Source organism: Elephas maximus, chromosome 9, assembly GCF_024166365.1.
Source record: "Elephas maximus indicus isolate mEleMax1 chromosome 9, mEleMax1 primary haplotype, whole genome shotgun sequence".
In the NCBI taxonomy this organism is placed as follows: Eukaryota; Metazoa; Chordata; class Mammalia; order Proboscidea; family Elephantidae; genus Elephas; species Elephas maximus.
Window position 1 is genome coordinate 78,420,863 of NC_064827.1, and position 19,135 is coordinate 78,439,997.

General features: G+C 40.2%; 1 protein-coding gene and 1 long non-coding RNA gene across 6 annotated transcripts in view; one reads left to right on the plus strand and one right to left on the minus strand.

The window, feature by feature from the left end:
• The window catches only part of GARNL3 (GTPase activating Rap/RanGAP domain like 3), a 206,986-nt gene that overhangs the window by 139,296 nt on the left and 48,555 nt on the right, over positions 1-19,135 (plus strand). For all 5 annotated transcript variants that reach the window (XM_049895409.1, XM_049895412.1, XM_049895411.1 and 2 more), the window contains 4 exons: positions 10,604-10,712; positions 12,555-12,600; positions 13,393-13,499; positions 16,890-17,005. In XM_049895409.1, the coding sequence (XP_049751366.1) occupies positions 10,604-10,712; positions 12,555-12,600; positions 13,393-13,499; positions 16,890-17,005 (378 nt within the window). The remainder of the gene's footprint in view (positions 1-10,603; positions 10,713-12,554; positions 12,601-13,392; positions 13,500-16,889; positions 17,006-19,135) is intronic.
• The window catches only part of LOC126082662 (uncharacterized), an 86,450-nt gene that overhangs the window by 15,866 nt on the left and 51,449 nt on the right, over positions 1-19,135 (minus strand). The gene's annotated exons all lie outside the window — the stretch shown is intronic.

Genomic DNA, 19,135 nt, shown 5'->3' on the forward strand with positions numbered 1-19,135 from the left:
TGACCTTCGGTTCCCTATTACCAGCTTTCCTGTCCCCTCTTGCCTTCTTGTCCTCGCCCCTGGGCTGGTGTGCCCATTTAGTTTAGTTTTGTTTTACGGGCCTGTCTAATCTTTGGCTGAAGGGTAAACCTCAAGAGTGACTTCATTACTGAGCTAAAAGAGTGTCCAGGGGCCATACTCTCAGGTTTCTCCAGTCTCTGTCAGGATCAGTAAGTCTGGCCTTTTATTGTTTGATAGTCATCATGACTTTTATCGACCTCTTACATTTTAACAGTAATATCAAAAAACCTCCACTGAAATGCTGTACAAATTCCCTTACCTGTTCCAGCCCTGTACATTCTCTTCTTTGTCCATTTATTCATTCCCTTGATGGTCTCACCTAGTTTCATGGCTTTAAATACCTTTTATATGCCAATGACACTCAGATTTAGATCTCTACCCAGAACTATCTCCAGAACTTTAGACTCAGAAATGCAGCCTCCTTCAGACATCTTCACTGGGTTAGACACCTCAAACCTATTATGTCTAAAACTGAACTCTTAACTTCTTCTCCAAGCCTGCTCTTCCCACAGTCTTTCTTATCTCAGTTGAGGGCTGTTCTGTTCTTTCAGGAAATCCTGTTGGGTTACCTTCAAAATATATCTAAAATCTGAACACTTCTCACCACTTCTTCTGTTACTACCCTCTTCTGAGCCACCGTCAACTCCTGTGTGGATTATTGCAATAGCCTCCTATCTGGCCTCCCTGCTGTTACCCTCTTATCCTCAGACAGCCTGCTTCTCAATCAAGCAGCCAGAATGATCCTGTGAAACACACATCAGATCATGTCTCTTCTTTTCTGAAACCCTCCAATGGCTCCCCTTTACTCAGTGTAAAAGCTCAAGCCCTTACAATGGCCTATAAGGCCCTGCGTGACCCCTATTACTTCTCTCATCACCCACCACTCTTCTTGCTTACTGTATTCCAATCACATTGGCTTCTTTCCTCAGAATTACCAGCCATTCCTCAGAATCACCAGCTACTGTCGCACCTTGCGGCCTTTACTTTGGCTGTTACATCTGCCTAAAATTCTCTTCCATCAGATAGCCACTTGGCTGACTCTTTCACCTTCTTTAAATCTACTCAGATAAACTCTGTGGCGCTGACCCTAATGCGTCTATTTAAAGCAGCAACTCACTCACCACTGATGTCCCCAGCCCCCTCTGTTTTTCCAGGATACTTATTATCTTCTAACATTATGCTTCTTATTGAGTACGCTTGTATATTATGCTTATCATCAATTTTTGTGCCCCCCTGCTAGAGTGTAAGCCCCATGAAGGCAGGGATTTTGGTCTGCTTCATTCACTGATGCATCCTAAACACCTGGACTAGAACCTGGTACATAGTCGTAGCTCAGTGATTACTTTTAAAAATATGTGTAACAGCTTTATTGAGGTATAATTAAAATACCATACAATTCACCCGCTTCAGTGGTTTTTAATATATTAACAGGGTTGTGCAAACATCACCACAGTCAGTTTTAGAACATTTTTATGACCCCAAAGGGAAACTCCACTTCCCTTGCCATCATTCCACATAGCTCCTCTCCCCTCTCACCTCTAACCCCTGGCAGCCACTAATGTATTTTCTGTCTCTATGGATTTGCCTATTCTGGACATTTCATATAAATGGAGTCATACAATATGTAATCTTTTGTATCTGGCTTCTTTCACTTAGCTTATTTTCAGGGGTCATTCACTTTGTAGCATGTATCAGTACTTTATTCCTTTTTATAGCTGAAAAATTTCCCAGTGTATGGATATGCCACATTTTGTTTATCCATTTGCCAGTTGATGGATCAATAATTACTTTTTTAATTTAATTGAACTGAAACCATTAGAACCTCACTGAACCTTGATTTCCTTGTTTACAAAATGGGACTAGAATCTGATATGACTGTTCTCTAGGAGCTTACAGTATAGAGTAGGAAATACAGAATGTGTACAAAAATATAAAGCAGAAGATTGTAAGCCCCATAAGAAAGGCATCATATGGCTCGGAGACAGCAGTCCATATCAAACCACATAAAGAAACAGACCATGACAGCTTCTCCAACCCCCCAAACAAAAGAATCAAAATCTTTCCCAAATGAGGATACAATCCTGGAATTATCAGATACAGAATATAAAAAACTAATTTACAGAATGCTTAAAGACATCACAAATGAAATTAGGCTAACTGCAGAAAAAGCCAAGGAACACACTGATAAAACTGTTGAAGAACTCAAAAAGATTATTCAAGAACATAGTGGAAAAATTAATAAGTTGCAAGAATCCATAGAGAGACAACATGTAGAAATCCAAAAGATTAACAATAAAATAACAGAATTAGACAACGCAATAGGAAGTCAGAGGAGCAGACTCGAGCAATTAGGATGCAGACTGGGACATCTGGAGGACCAGGGAATCAACACCAACATAGCTGAAAAAAAATCAGATAAAAGTATTAAAAAAAATGAAGAAACCCTAAGAATCATGTGGGACTCTATCAAGAAGGATAACCTGTGGGTGATTGGAGTCCCAGAACAGGGAGGGGGGACAGAAAACACAGAGAAAATAGTTGAAGAACTCCTGACACAAAACTTCCCTGACATTATGAAAGACGAAAGGATATCTATCCAAGATGCTTATTGAACCCCATTTAAGATTGATCCAAAAAGACAAACACCAAGACATATTATCATCAAACTCGCCAAAACCAAAGATAAACAGAAAATTTTAAAAGCAGCCAGGGAGAAAAGAAAGGTTTCCTTCAAGGGAGAATCAATAAGAATAAGTTCAGACTACTCAGCAGAAACCATGCAGGCAAGAAGGGAATGGGATGACATATACAGAACACTGAAGGAGAAAAACTGCCAGCCGAGGATCATATATCCAGCAAAACTCTCTCTGAAATATGAAGGAGAAATTAAGATATTTACAGATAAACACAAGTTTAGAGAATTTGCAAAAACTAAACCAAGACTGCAAGAAATGCTAAAGGAGATTGTTTGGCCTGATGACCAATAATATCAGGTACCAGCACAATACAAGGTCACAAAACAGAATGTCCTGATATCAACGCAACTCAAATAGGGAAAGCACAAAAACAAACAAATTAAGATTAATTCTAAAAAATAAATAAATAAACAAAATAATACACATAACAGGGAATCATGGAAATCAATAGATAAACGATCACAATAATCAAAAAGAGGGACTAAATATAGGAGGCATTGAACTGCCAGATGGAGAGTAATACAAGGCGATATAGAACGATACAAGTTAGGTTCTTACTTAGAAAAATAGGGGTAAATAATAAGGTAACCACAAAAAGGAATATCAATTCCATAACTCAAGAAAAACATAACGACTCAACTAACATAAAGTTAAACATTATGAAAATGAGGATCTCACAATCTACTAAGAAAAACGTCTCAGCACAAAAAAGTATGTGGAAAAATGAAATGGCCAACAACACACATGAAAAGGCATCAAAATGACAGCACTAAAAACATAGTTATCTATAATTACGCTGAATGTAAATGGACTAAATGCACCAATAAAGAGACAGAGAGTCTCGGACTGGATAAAGAAACACGATCCATCTATATGCTGCCTACAAGAGACACACCTTAGACTTAGAGATACAAACAAACTGAAACTCAAAGGATGGAAAAAAATATATCAAGCAAACAATAAGCAAAAAAGAAGAGGAGTAGCAATATTAATTTCTGACAAAATAGACTTTAGACTTAAATCTGCCACAAAGGATAAAGAAGGACACTACATAATGATAAAAGGGACAATTGATCAGGAAGACATAACCATATTAAATATTTACGCACCCAATGACAGGGCTGCAAGATACATAAATCAAACTTTAACAGAATTGAAAAGTGAGATAGACACCTCCACATTTATAGTAGGAGACTTCAACACACCACTTTTCGGAGAAGGACAGGACATCCAGTAAGAAGCTCAACAGAGACACGGAAGACCTACTTACAACAATCAACCAACTTGACCTCATTGACTTATACAGAACTCTCCACCCAACTGCTGCAAAATATACTTTTTTTTCTAGTGCACATGGAACATTCTCTAGAATAGACCACATATTAGGTCATAAAACAAATCTGTGCAGAATCCAAAACATCGAAATATTACAAAGCATCTTCTCAGACCACAAGGCAATGAAACTAGAAATCAGTAACAGAAAAACTAGGGAAAAGAAATCAAATACTTGGAAAATGAACAATACCCTCCTGAAAAAAGACTGGGTTATAGAAGACAGCAAGGAGGGAATAAGGAAATTCTTAGAAAGCAACGAGAATGAAAATACTTCCTATCAAAACCTCTGGGACACAGCAAAAGCAGTGCTCAGAGGCCAGTTTATATCGATAAATGCACACATACAAAAAGAAGAAAGAGACAAAATCAGAGAACTGTCCCAACAACTTGAACAAATAGAAAGTGAGCAACAAAAGAACCCATCAGGCACCAGAAGAAAACAAATAATAAAAATTAGAGCTGAACTAAATGAATTAGAGAACAGAAAAACAATTGAAAAAATTAACAAAGCCAAAAGCTGGTTCTTTGAAAAAATTAACAAAATTGATAAACCATTGGCTAGACTGACTAAAGAAAAACAGGAAAGGAAACAAATAACCCGAATAAGAAACGAGAAGGACCACATCACAACAGAGCCAAATGAAATTAAAAGAATCATTTCAGATTACTACGAAAAATTGTACTCTAACAAATTTGAAAACCTAGAAGAAATGGATAAATTCTTGGAAAAATACTACCTACCTAAACTAACACATTCAGAAGTAGAACAACTAAATACACCCATACCAAAAAAAGAGATTGTAACGGTAATCAAAAAACTTCCAACAAAATAAAGTCCTGGCCCAGACGGCTTCACTGCAGAGTTCTACCAAACCTTCAAAGAAGACTTAACACCACTACTACTGAAGGTATTTGAAAGCATAGAAAAAGACGGAATACTACCCAACTCATTTTATGAAGCTACCATCTCCCTGATACCAAAACCAGGTAAAGACATTACAAAAAAAGAAAATTTTAGACCTATATCCCTCATGAACATAGATGCAAAAATCCTCAACAAAATTCTAGCCAATAGAATCCAACAACACATCAAAAAAACAATTCACCCTGATCAAGTGGGATTTATACCAGGTATGCAAGGCTGGTTTAATATCAGAAAAACCATTAATGTAATCCATCATATAAATAAAACAAAAGATAAAAACCACATGATCTTATCAATAGATGCAGAAAAGGCATTTGACAAAGTTCAACACCCATTTATGATAAAAACTCTTACCAAAATAGGAATTGAAGGAAAATTCCTCAACATAATAAAGGGCATCTATGCAAAGCCAACAGCCAATATCACTCTAAATGGAGAGAACCTGAAAGCATTTCCTTTGAGAACGGGAACCAGACAAGGATGCCCTTTATCACCGCTCTTATTCAACATCGTACTTGAAGTCCTAGCCAGGGCAATTAGGCTAGACAAAGAAATAAAGGGTATCCAGATTGGCAAGGAGGAAGTAAAGCTATCAGTATTTGCAGATGACATGATCGTATACATGGAAAACCCTAAGGAATCCTCCAGAAAACTACTGAAACTAATAGAAGAGTTTGGAAGAGTCTCAGGTTATAAAATAAACATACAAAAATCACTTGGATTCCTCTACATCAACAAAAAGAACACCGAAGAGGAAATAACCAAATCAATACCATTCACAGTAGCCCCCAAGAAGATAAATACTTAGGAATAAATCTTACCAAGGATGTAAAAGACCTATACAAAGAAAACTATAAAGCTCTGCTACAAGAAATTCAAAAGGACATACTTAAGTAGAAAAACATACCCTGCTCATGGATAGAAAGACTTAACATAGTAAAAATGTCTATTCTACCAAAAGCCATCTATACATATAACGCACTTCCAATCCAAATACCAATGTCATATTTTAAGGGGATAGAGAAACAAATCACCAATTTCATATGGAAGGGAAAGAACCCCCGGATAAGCAAAGCATTACTGAAAAAGAAGAAGAAAGTGGGAGGCCTCACTCTACCTGATTTCAGAACCTATTATACAGCTACAGTAGTCAAAACAGCCTGGTACTGGTACAACAACAGGCACATAGACCAGTGGAACAGAATTGAGAACCCAGATATAAATCCATCCATGTATGAGCAGCTGATATTTGACAAAGGCCCAGTGTCAGTCAATTGGGGAAAAGATAGTCTTTTTAACAAATGGTGCTGGCATAACTGGATATCCATTTGCAAAAGAATGAAACAGGACCCATACCTCACACCATGCACAAAAACTAACTCCAAGTGGATCAAAGACCTAAACATAAAGACTAAAACGATAAAGATCATGGAAGAAAAAATAGGATCAACCCTAGGAGCCCTAATACAGGGCATAAACAGAATACAAAACATTACCAAAAATGATGAAGAGAAACCAGATAACTGGGAGCTCCTAAAAATCAAACACCTATGCTCTTCTAAAGACTTCACCAAAAGAGTAAAAAGACCACCTACAGATTGGGAAAGAATATTCAGCTATGACATCTCAGACCAGCGCCTGATCTCTAAAATCTACATGATTCTGTCAAAACTCAACCACAAAAAGACAAACAACCCAATCAAGAAGTGGGCAAAGGATATGAACACACATTTCACTAAAGAAGATATTCAGGCAGCCAACAGATACATGAGAAAATGCTCCCGATCATTAGCCATTAAAGAAATGCAAATTAAAACTACGATGAGATTCCATCTCACACCAACTAGACTGGCATTAATCCAAAAAACACAAAATAATAAATGTTGGAGAGGCTGCGGAGAGATTGGAACTCTCATACACTGCTGGTGGGACTGTAAAATGGTACAACCACTTTGGAAATCCATCTGGCGTTATCTTAAACAGTTAGAACTACCATACAACCCAGAAATCCCACTCCTCGGAATATACCCTAGAGATACAAGAGCCTTCACACAAACAGATATATGCACACCCATGTTTATTGCAGCTCTGTTTACAATAGCAAAAAGCTGGAAGCAACCAAGATGTCCGTCAACGGATGAATGGGTAAATAAATTGTGGTATATTCACACAATGGAATACTATGCATCGATAAAGAACAGTGACGAATCTCTGAAACATTTCATAACATGGAGGAATCTGGAAGACATTATGCTGAGCAAAATGAGTCAGAGGCAAAAGGACAAATATTGTATAAGACCACTATTATAAGATCTTGAGAAATAGAAAAAACGGAGAAGAACACATACTTTTGTGGTTACAAAGGGGGGAGGGAGGGAGGGAGGGAGGGAGGGAGGGAGAGGGTTTTTTATTGATCAATCAGTAGATAAGAACTGCTTTGGGTGAAGGGAAAGACAACACTCAATACAAGGAAGGTCAGCCTAATTGGACTGGACTGAAAGCAAAGAGGTTTCCGGGATAAAATGAAAGCTTCAAAGGTCAGCGGAGCAGGGGCTGGGGTCTGGGGAACATGGTTTGAGGGGACTTCTAAGTCAATGGGCAAAATAATTCTATTATGAAAACATTCTGCATCCCACTTTGAAATGTGGCATCTGGGGTCCTAAATGCCAACAAGCGGCCATCTAAGATACATCAATCGGTCTCAACCCACCTGGAGCAAAGGCAAAGGAAGAACACCAAGGTCACACGACAACTAAGAACCCAAGAGACAGAAAGGGCCACATGAACCAGAAACCTACATTATCCTGAGACCAGAAGAACTAGTTGGTGCCCGGCCACAATCGATGTCTGCCCTGTCAGGGAGCACAACAGACAACTCCTGAGGGAGCAGGAGACCAATGGGATAAAAAAAAAAAAAAAAAATTTTTTTACAGACCCCAAATTCTCATAAAAAGACCATACTTAATGGTATGACTGCGACTAGAGGAATCCCGGAGGCAATGCTCCCCAGACCTTCTGATGGCACAGGACAGGAACCTTCCCCGAAGACAACTCATCAGACATGAAAAGGACTGGTGGGCGGCGGGGAGAGAGATGCTGATGAAGAGTGAGCTAATTAAATCAGGTGGACACTGGAGAGTGTGTTGGCAACTCTTGACTGGAGGGGGGATGGGAAGATAGAGAGAGAGGGAAGATGGCAAAATTGGCACGAAACGAGAGACTGAAAGGGCTGACTCAATAGGGGGAGAGCAAGTGGGAGAAGGGAGTAAGATGTATGTAAACTTACACGTGACAGACTGGAATGGTAAATGTTCACTTGAAGCTTAATAAAAATTAATTAAAAAAAAAAAAGAAAGGCATCATAAAAATGCTGTGGATACTGAGGGACAGGAAGGTAACTTCTAATGAGGATTAACAAAGGCTTCCTGGAGAAGGTGCCATTTGTCTGGGCTTAGACTGATAAGCAGGTTTGGGATATTCAGAAATAAGAGACTAGGCAAAATAAATATGGCAAACAAAGACCCTCTTTTGGTTGTCTATTGCCACATGACAAAGCATTTTAAAACTTACTGGCTTAAAACAACAACCATTTTTATTATTTTTCAGGGTTGTGAGTGTTGACTGGGCTTAGCCAGCAGTGTTTTTGCTGGTTTCACTTGGGGTCTCTTATGCAGTTGCAGTCAATGGCAACTAAGGTTGAGGTCAACTAGAGGTTTGACGGGGATGCTGGAACAGATGGTTCTGTCTCCCTCTCCATGAAGTCTTAGGGCCTCTTCCCTGCCCACGGCCACTCAAGTGGTCTCTTCACATGGCCTCTCTAGCAGAGCAGCTGGACTTCTAACATGGTGGCTCAGGGCTCCTAAAGCATATGCTCCAAGAGGGAAGAAACAGAAGCTGCTAGTCATCTCAAAAGGCTAGGCCTGGCACTAGTCTAGGGTCACCTTTGCTACATTTCATTGGTTAACGTGAGTCACAGGCCAAGCATATTCAAGGGGAAGGGAAATAAACTCCACCTATATGGCCAGTGGAAACGCTGGTGGCGTAGTGGTCAAGATCTATGGCTGTTAACCAAAAGGTCAGCAGTTTGAATCCACCAGGCGCTCCTTGGAAACCCTATGGGGGCAGTTCTACTCTGTCCTATAGGGTCGCTATGAGTTTGAAATGACTCAACAGCAATGAGTTTTTTGGGTTATATGGCCAGCAAAGCCAAAAATATTTATTATCTGGCCCTTTACAGAAAAAATGTGCTGACCCCAGGTCTAGAAGATGATTTTGGGAAAGATAAACTGGGGTGAGGTTATGTAGTTGTTCTCAGCAAGCATGTGCTCCAGAAGTATCTGTAGCATTTATAAAACGTACACATGCATGAGCCTCATCCCTAAGCTGGGGTGAGGCTTAGGGCATCTGTATTTTTAACAAGCTCCCCAAGGAACTCTGATGCATGCCTCCTGTTTGGGGATCTTGAATGCCAGGCTAAAGGGATTATGAGTAGTCTCAAAGAAGAAACTAGTCTACAGTGCTGATAGCCTACATGAGCCACAATCTCATCTACTCTGATACCAGAAGAACTAGATGGTGCCCAGTTACCACTACCAACCATTCTGATCAGAGCCACAATAGATGGACCCTGATAGAATGGGAGAAAAATGCAGAAGAGAACTCAAATTCTTCAAAAGTCCAGATTTGCTGGACCAGTTGAGACTAGAGGACTCCCTGAGACTGCCTCCCTGACGCACTCCTTAAACCTGGAACCAAAGCTATCCCATGAAGTCACCTTTTAGTGAAATAACAGATTGGCACACAAAATAAAGGATATTATCCATGAATACAGTGCTCCATTAAAAAAACATCTACATGAGATCAAAAGGTCAACAATTACTCTGAAACAAAGATGAGAAGGTAAGGGGGCAGGGAAACTAGAGTACTGGAAACAGAACAACCAGAACACAAAGAGAATGTGAAAGTGTAACTAATGTCACTGAACAATTTGTATAGAAATTGTCAAATGGGAGCCTAATTCACTGTGTAAACTTTCACCAAAAACACAATAAAATATTATTTAAAAAAAAGATTACAGCCTAGAAAGTCCTATAGGGCAGTTCTGCTCTGTCACATGGGGTCACTGTGAGTCAGAATCAACTTGACAGCACCTAACAACAGTGGTTGCACAACTCTGTGAATAAACTAAAACCCACAGAATTGTACACTCTAAAAGGGTGAATTGTATGGTATGTGAATTTTATCTCAAAGCTGTAAAAGAAAAAAAGGAGATTATGAATGAGGATAGATTTGATCAAAACAGTAAACATGAGAGAGACTGGAGGCAGGAGGCTAGTTAGGTAGAAGGGGAGAAAATAGGAAGTGGAGGCCGGAATTGGGAGAAGAGAAGAGGAGATCAACTGGAGAGCCAGAGAGATCGGACTGGTGAAATAAGGGAAACAAGAAGTCAAAGATGGCTCAAGTTTGGGGGCTCTGTGATAGTTGCCGTTGTACTGTATTATGTTGTGCGCGTCGTGTTTTTTTTTAAACTCTGAATGTGCCATGTTTGAGTGACTTTCTCAGTGATGTTGTTTATGCTTACATACAGGTGGAAAGGAAGCGCCACATTGGAAATGATATCGTCACGATTGTGTTCCAGGAAGGAGAGGAATCATCTCCTGCCTTTAAGCCTTCCATGATTCGCTCTCATTTTACACGTATCCTGTGCCTTTCTAAACGCTTCAGTTTAGCAAGCTATTGGTCGGCCTGTTGGACTTAAAAGGCCCCCCAAACCAGATGTTGCAATGGACTTGCTCTGCATTACTGAGTTCTCAGGCCTGCTGCTTTGGAATTTGGAAGAGAGACCCTCTTCCTTTCTCTATCCATTGTCGTAGCAGATGCATTAATTCTCAGAGACTTCTTCCTGACGTTCCTAAGGTAGCCTGTGAAATGAGGGCAACTCCCTACCACCCATCGATAATAAATTAATTAGAAGAATTATAGGCAGTGAATCCTCAGAGAAATTTGCTTTAGGTATAAAAATTTATAAGTTAAGATAAAAAGCCAAAATAATTTCTCTTTGTTGACTCTAAGACCTGGTAATAGCTGCTGTATTACTATCTCTTGAAATCTTAACAGATATTTTTATTTGCTTTCACTCTGCGTCTCCTAATCCTTATCTAGCTCATATTGCTGAAAAAGTCCAGTGATGAGGCTGAAGTTCACTGTAATTTCTGAGCTCAGCTCAGCCAGACAGGTGTGGGACGTGAGCATAGCCAGCAACAGATACCCAGTCATGGGCCCTTTGCTCTAGGTCACAGGCCATTACAGTTAAATCTAAAGGAGGTAGCACTACAAGTTGTACATAATAGGTAAAAGACAACTAATGGGCATTTCCCGAATAAATTCGGGTCTAGTCCCTCATATTCCCTGGAAACTCCAGTAAAAATATTTAGAGGCAGGACCATTGTAACTCATTGCATCTGAAAATAGATTGCTCTATATACTTTTATTTTACTTCTTTATTATAACCTGACAATGTAACATCTAAGTTTTTAAAAGTTTGAAATTGCCAAATTCCCTCCATGAGTGTAGGGAAGAAAATGGCCATGTACATACAACTTAATTATGACTTTTCTTGTTCTCATCCCTGCTTACTAAGTGATACCTTGCTCTGTTCACTGGGGTTTAGAACTAATATCCCCCACTTCCTGCAGTGGTTCTTCTTGTAGAACAGAAAACTTCTCCAGATGCATGCAGGCAGGGGAAGGAGGTGACTTTTTAAGTGAAAGAGGTAATCAGTATTTTTACTATTTCCCTTAGTTATTAATTTTAGATTTGGGGCTTAGCACGTTTGTTTCTGGAAATGAACAAGCAGTTAGTTAATACAGTCTCATTCCACTAAGTCTGGAGTTGAAGGATATGCACTTTGCAGGATCGATGGCTTTTTAGCTCTAGCTGAGGAAAGCTAGGGATGGAAGATAGTAGAAGGAGGAGAGGAGTGGGAGAAAGAAAGAAAAGCTGATTGGGACTATATTAGACTTAGCCTGCCCTGACACAAGCAAAATAGGTTCTGTTTGGAGGCTGCCACCAGCTACATCAGTTTGTTTTGTTTTTTTCACTTGCCAAGGCTGGAAGGAGAAAGGGGGAGGGTGTACAGTAGAAACATTTAAATTGCTTGAATGTGTGAGATGAAATATGTGACTAATTTCATATTGGAATCTTGTTTGTGTTTTCAGGCATGGGAACTGTGCTTTCTGCTTTTGTTGCTTAGTTATTTAGCAGCTTTATTTATATTGCTCTTCTGACAGATTTGCACATTTAGCCCTTTCCACAAAGAATGAACACCCAAAGGTTGAACCTAGTCCCGGTGGTCTTGCTTGTATTTTCCTGGGCTGTCATTTAAAGAAGTCAAGGTTCCATCCCAACATTAGAGTGATAGGCACCTTAACCACATAAAATGCTAGTCTAAACTAATTCTGCACAAGGGATTTTCAAAGCACAAGTTGTTGACTGTGAGTGTTAGGATTGTTGATTAATTTCTTTAACCAACATCACAGATATTTTTGCCTTAGTGAGATATGATCAACAAAGTGACAATTACAGGTAGGTAATGAATGACTTTATCACAATTTTTTGTTCTAATTCTCATGTTTACTCATAATTTGGCATTGATTTTCTGAGACTCTTGATATCTAAATTTCTCGATTGATTTGATATACATGTCCACACCTTACAGAGTTTCCTTAAAGGCTACCATCTCTTTGGGGAAAATGTGTAGTCTATAGAGTCTTACTCTTTGAAATATTATTGTACTTTATGATGGGAACAAATTTGATATTTTTGATCTCGACCAGAGTATCCCTTTTCCTAGGCCGCATCCTTGCCCATTTACCCCTCTCTTAATCAAAAATTAATCTATTAAAAGCCATGTTGTAGAGAACATAAGCTTTGAGCCCAAAAGATTTGGGTTGGAATCCCAGTTCTGTCACTTAATAACTTTGAGGCTTTGAAAAAAGTGTTTTATCTTCTCTGAGCCTCAGACCTTCTCTGTGGAATGAAGATAAGGCCACTGCCTTGGCAAGTTTGGTAAGAATCAGAGTTGGTGCTGTGTCTGAAAGTACCAAGTGTGCTGCCTTGGTGTGCCTGACCTTGTCCAGGACTTGGTGGGTTGCACCACTAAGGGGGCCGCAAGACTTGGCCTCTGCCGTAAAAGCACATTGACTGAGTTAGAAAGGAGAGCTGGGTGGTGGCAGGGGCTCTGGCAACCCAGACAAGTCACTCCTGCCATAGAATGAATATTCCTAATGTGTCGCATAAGTGACTGGACAAATTTAGGGTCAAAATATTGGTGATCTTTGAAGAAAAACCAAAAATTCTGAAATGTTCTCTATGCAGGTTGAAAATATTTTCAGAAGAAAGTGTACCACTCTTTGGCCCACCCCTGCCATCTCCACCAGTGTTTACAGACCACCAGGAATTCAGGGACTTTTTGCTAGTGAAATGTAAGTTTCTATTTTGGAATATTTTTTCAGCTTGCTCTATATCAGAATATTTTATATGATGCCATATAAAATAATACTGCTGTTTAAGCATTCCATGTGCTGTTAATTCTTTACATGAAATGTATTTAGCTTCCTAGTTACATTTCCTAGTAGTGTTGTGTGGGTTTTCCCCTGTGTCCTTATCTATACCTATCATCCACCCACTGCCTCGAAGTTTACCCACACTGACACATGGGGACTCTTTCTTTCTGCCCTGGGTTCTAATGTGGTCATTTCTGAATCTCTGCTTATAAATGTATCTACTGTCTTTGTCACAGAGTAGGATGTAGATGCGAGAAAGACTGGTTATAGATACATACTTAAGGATAGAGAGAGTTGTTAAGGGAGTATGTGTATGTGTGAGAGAGAAAGAGAGAGAATAAGAACGTGATATGTATTGAACCCAACCTTCCTAGACTTCACTAGCTGGTGAATATAAATTTTAGTTTCACTGATAATACCCAAATACCTGACTCTGAGCCCTTATCTTCTGAACCACAGAGCTCTGCCCCTCCTCTCCCCAAAGCATCCCTTCATTATTGTATCTGGAAGCCCACATCGTGGGGTGGTCTCATTAGTTCATCCACTACAGTCTGTTCATTGCTTACAAGCTCCTGGGGCCCTGGCAGTGCCACCACAGTCTGTGCTCTCTGTGAAGTTGCTGCTTTCCTCCCCTTGTTCCAGGCACACTGGGCATTGCAGCTGATTGCTGGCTGCACCCCCACAAGCTTTGCCTAATGCTGTCACTGTTGCTCTGCAGTTTGGGGGAAATGCTCCTCTCTTCTCCCCTGAGTCCATTTTGGCCCCTGGCCGGAAGGTAGCACTGATTTGTCTAAAGCCTCACAGAGTCCTTTTTGAACAACTACTCTAGCCTCCAGTCTTAGTCCTACTTTCATGAGGGCCAAGACCAATCCCTTAGGCTAGGGAAAGGGATAGATGCCAGGTTGTTCCTCTTTTGTGTTCTGATTTCTTCAGTCTTTCCTTCATATACCTGAACATGAATCCTCCCTCAGCAACAACAGATAAGTTCCTCAGTACATCTGTCCATGCAATTGACACTTAAACGGATGTGTCACTTAATTTCAGCTACCAAAAGTATCCCAGTCCCAGCCAAGCAACTTGATTACCTCTCTTCCTTCTGTAAAATCCATCCAATCTCTTGCAAAGATCTCCACATGCTTCCAAAACTTTCCTCTTGGACAATTAGGAAATGAAGTATGCTTCTGCTGGGGTTTATTCTGGTTTAACCTACACCAGAGTCTATGGTGTTGTCTCATTTTGACACACTGAAAGTAGCAAACACTGCTATTTCTTGCAAAAGGTCATGATCTTGCCTCTTCCCTTCTAATAGCTATACTTCTTATTTCAAATGTTAGAAAGGTATCATGAACTCAAATCCTTAGAGAGACCAGATGGAGGATATAAGTGGATGAAGTAAGGAGTACGAGGAGCTGTAATAAACTGGAGGGTATATGCTCTGCTCCAGCCAAATGATGCCATTCAGGAATATGAGCCCAGCGTTGCCAGATAATCTGATTTTTTAAAACCAGAAAGAAATGTGAAATTTTGTGTGAAATCGCCTAATTCTTAAAACTGTGGTATCCATGTGTTATTAGTCCAAAGGATCAGGAGCAAGAAACAGAACTGAAACAAAGACTCAGCAACAAAGAGTAGGTTTTAGCAACTAGAAGCTGAAAAGTTCTTGGAAACACGGGGCTCAGGATGTAAGCATTTTTTGTAGAGTGCAGCAGCAGCAGGGAAAAAACCACTAAGGGCGTGTAGTCATTTAACCACTGCTTAAGGGATCACTATGCAATACTCCACTTGTAAGTGAAATCTGCCAACTTAAATGGAGTCAGTCAACAGAGTGACTTTTTTCAGCATCTTTAATGGCTTGGGGGCAAATAAAATGAAAAGTTCAGCTGATTGAAAGGTAGGTATAGCAGGAAAACATAGGGCTAAAGAACTGCAGGCTATGGAGAGAGTATACAGAAGTGATGGAGCATGGGATCAGGAGAAGGGAGACCAGGAGGGGCTGATAGCTTGAGAGAAAATACAGAGGCTAAATGAATTCCAGCATAGATTTAGCAGGAGGGAAGAAGTTGGGGAGGTAGAAAACTATGAGTTAATGGCCAGGAAATAGTGTTTCAACCAAGATCTTGACTTTTTCCCCTGATTGAGTCAAAACAAGTCATTTAAATTGGATTTTTCTGGGGAAAAATCCTCAAACAAAAAATTCTCAGTCACAAAATTAGGGAACAAAATAGATTGACACAGTGGCTGCAACAATGGGCTCAAGCGTAACAACGATTGTGAGGATGGCGCAGGACCAGGCATTGTTTCCTTCTGTTGTACATAGGGTTGCTATGAGTTGGAACCAACTCAGCAGCACCTAACAACAACATAGTTTAAATTCCATAAGAGATATCTTGCCACAAATAAGCTCAGCTTTACCCCAGCACTCAGATCCTATCTAGGTAATGCTTGTCCCTAAGAAGTTTTGTTTTCAGTCTATGAACACAGTCCTTCCTTTGACCTTTGTATGAGAAAAATGGTAGTTAATATTTACTCAGTGCCATGTGCCAAATAGCGTGCTAAATCTTTGTATATATTATCTCATTTAAATTCTTACAGCAACCCTATAAGGAAACACAGTTATATCTATTTTACAAGGTAGAAAATTGAGACCCATGGAAGCTGAATAATTTGCCTAAGAGAACACAGCTAGCAACAGAACTGGGTTCAAACCCGTAACTGTCTTGACTGCAAACTCCTAACCTCTACTGCGCACTCCCTGTTCTCTGCTCTAACTTGTAACTGGACATTCCACTACCGGTTCATAGTGTGTTGGTAGTCCACTAAAACCCCAGCTCTTTTCCAGAAGAATTGCCATAACCCTCCAGTACTCTGCTTAGGCAGTTACTTTTTCTTATAAAATGCAGCAAATATATATTCAATCCCTGTTGAATGGCATCCTGGTGGCTTGGCCCCATGTGTTGGATAGATTGATGGATGAATAGATGAATGAATAAATGGACATATAGACAGGTGGGTGGCCATAATGAGTGAGGGGTAGGTTGATGGTTGAATGTATAGCTAAAGAGGACTTCAGGTAATCAGATATTCTCTTTGCTCAGGAAGATTGCAGTCCAATAGGAAAGGTAAAATAAACATACCTATGGACGATATGAATCTGTATAGAGAAATTTAGACAGTTTTTAAGCATTCTTCCATGAAGGAAGGATAATACCAATATTAATACCTGTGTTGGAAAGTGGGTGGCATTCACTGTGAAAGTGTCCTTGAGAAAATCATTCCTCAATAGCATGCTAATGTTATGATTTTCTTTAGTAATTAATGGTGAAAAAGCCACTTTGGAAACACCAACATTTGCCCAGAAACGTCGACGTACTCTGGATATGTTGATTCGCTCTTTGTACCAGGATCTGATGCCAGATTTGCATAAGGTAAGCCTGGGTCTGTGGACCTCCTTCCTTCTCATGGGGTCTGAGTTGAGAACACAAGTCTAGCAATGAGGTCCTGGTTAGAAAAGCAAAGGAGGCACCTTTATCCTTGCTGTCAAGACTATACTGTGGCGGCAGTGGGCTGGTGTTCTCTTGTTACCACAAGAAAGAAGGGTGCTGAGTGTCCAAATAAAGGAACGTGCATGTCATAAAGCCAGAGCCTGTGGTAGTTTAGGTGCAGGCGGGGGGGCATTATTGTAACTCAGCAGTCCCTGGAACATGGAAAAGTGTTGTTTTGGGTGGCTGTTCTCGGTGATACTGTTCAACATTGCCAGGGTTGATGGATAGGCAAAAATGGGGATGGTGGGATAAAAAGATCAGAATTAATGGCCTGACTGAGACTGGAGAAACCCCCAAAGCTATGGCCCCCTGGACACTGTGTTAACCCAGTACTAAAACCATTCCTGAAGACGACTCTTCAGGCAAAGATTAGCCTAGACTATAAAACATAGAATAATACACGTGAAGAGCGTGCTTCTTAGTTAAAGAAGATACAGGAGCCCAAATGGGTGGCTTCTACCTGGAGGCAGGATGAGAAGGCAGGAAGGTACAGGAACGGGTTAAATGGACACGGGAAACCTGGGGTGGAAAAGGGGAGTGTGTGGTCACATTGTAGGGATTGCAGCTAGTGTCACTTGACGATATGTGTATAAAAATTTTGTATGAGAGTTTAACTTGAGCTGTAAACTTTCACCTGAAGTACAATTTAAAAAAAAACCAAACAAAAAAATGGGGATGGTGGACAGAAACTGGATGCTTTTGTAAGTTTTCTGGAGATTCAGTGCCATATTCAGGACTGAAATACTTACATTTACTGAAAACCTGCTTTGTGCCATATACTTCCTAGGCCTCATTATATTCACACTGATCAGACACAGCACCTTCCTTGAGGAACTCATTGCCTCGAGGGGCACATGTACTTTTTCAAGGCTTCCAGACTCAGTGTGAAATCACCAGATGTCAGAAACTCATTACTTCAGAGTAAAAATCATCATTGTTTAAAAACATTTTCCCTATTTAACAAAGAAGCACAGGACAAGTGAGGAGACTCCCGTAGAATCCATATACTCATAAACTTCAGTAAAAATAATTGCTAATGATGTGTGTAAATAAATGTAACATCAGGTTTCAGGTACTTCCCCAGGGGAGATGGAGAATATCAAAATGCTCTAGTGTAGTTATTTCCCTTCAGCACAGTCACCACCATCATTTTACAGGCACCCTTTAACTTCTGGCTGGTCAGGATGCGCACACTACTTGTAAAAATTGGGCCAGACTAATCCCAGGACCCCAAAAAACAAGCCATAATCTATAATCTGTCTATTCCATTGTTTCCTAAGGTCAGGGAAGGGTGCAGAGAGGGTACCATGATGAGTACATGAGATCCCCCAGGTCCTGGCTGAAGCATCACTGCCATAAGCAAGCCTTCTCTGACTCCCCCTGCCCCCAGCTGAAACCCAGTCACCCTGTTAAATACTCTCATAGCGACTATGTGGGCAGCTCCTGTCTGGAGGCGAGATGAGAAGGCAGAGGGGAACAGAAGCTAGCTGAATGAACACGGAGAATACAGGGTAGAGAGGAGGAGTGTGCTGTCTCGTTAGGGGAAGAGCAACTAGGAGTACATAGCAAGGTGTATGTAAGTTTTTGTATGAGACTTGATTTGTAAACTTTCACTTAAAGCACTATAAAAAAAAATACTCTCATAGCCCCACATACTTCTCTTTCATAGAAATTATCACATGGGATAATCATGCAGTTACTTAATCTCTCTCTCCCATTAGACTCTGTGCTCCACAAGAACAGAGACTATCATATTCCCAATGCCTGACAGAGTTGTAGGTGCTCGGTAAACACTTGCTGATTGAATAAGTGTATCCAGTTCTATGACTATGGTTTGGAAGAGATTTATTTAATGTGTGCCAAGCACTGTGCTTACATGCATTGCCTCGTTTGATCCTCACAACACACCTAGGAGATAATTATTAACCCCATGAAGAAACTGAAACTCAGAAATTAACTAACTTGCCCACCCAAAGGGCCACAGAGCTGCACAGCTCCAGGGGGCACCATTTG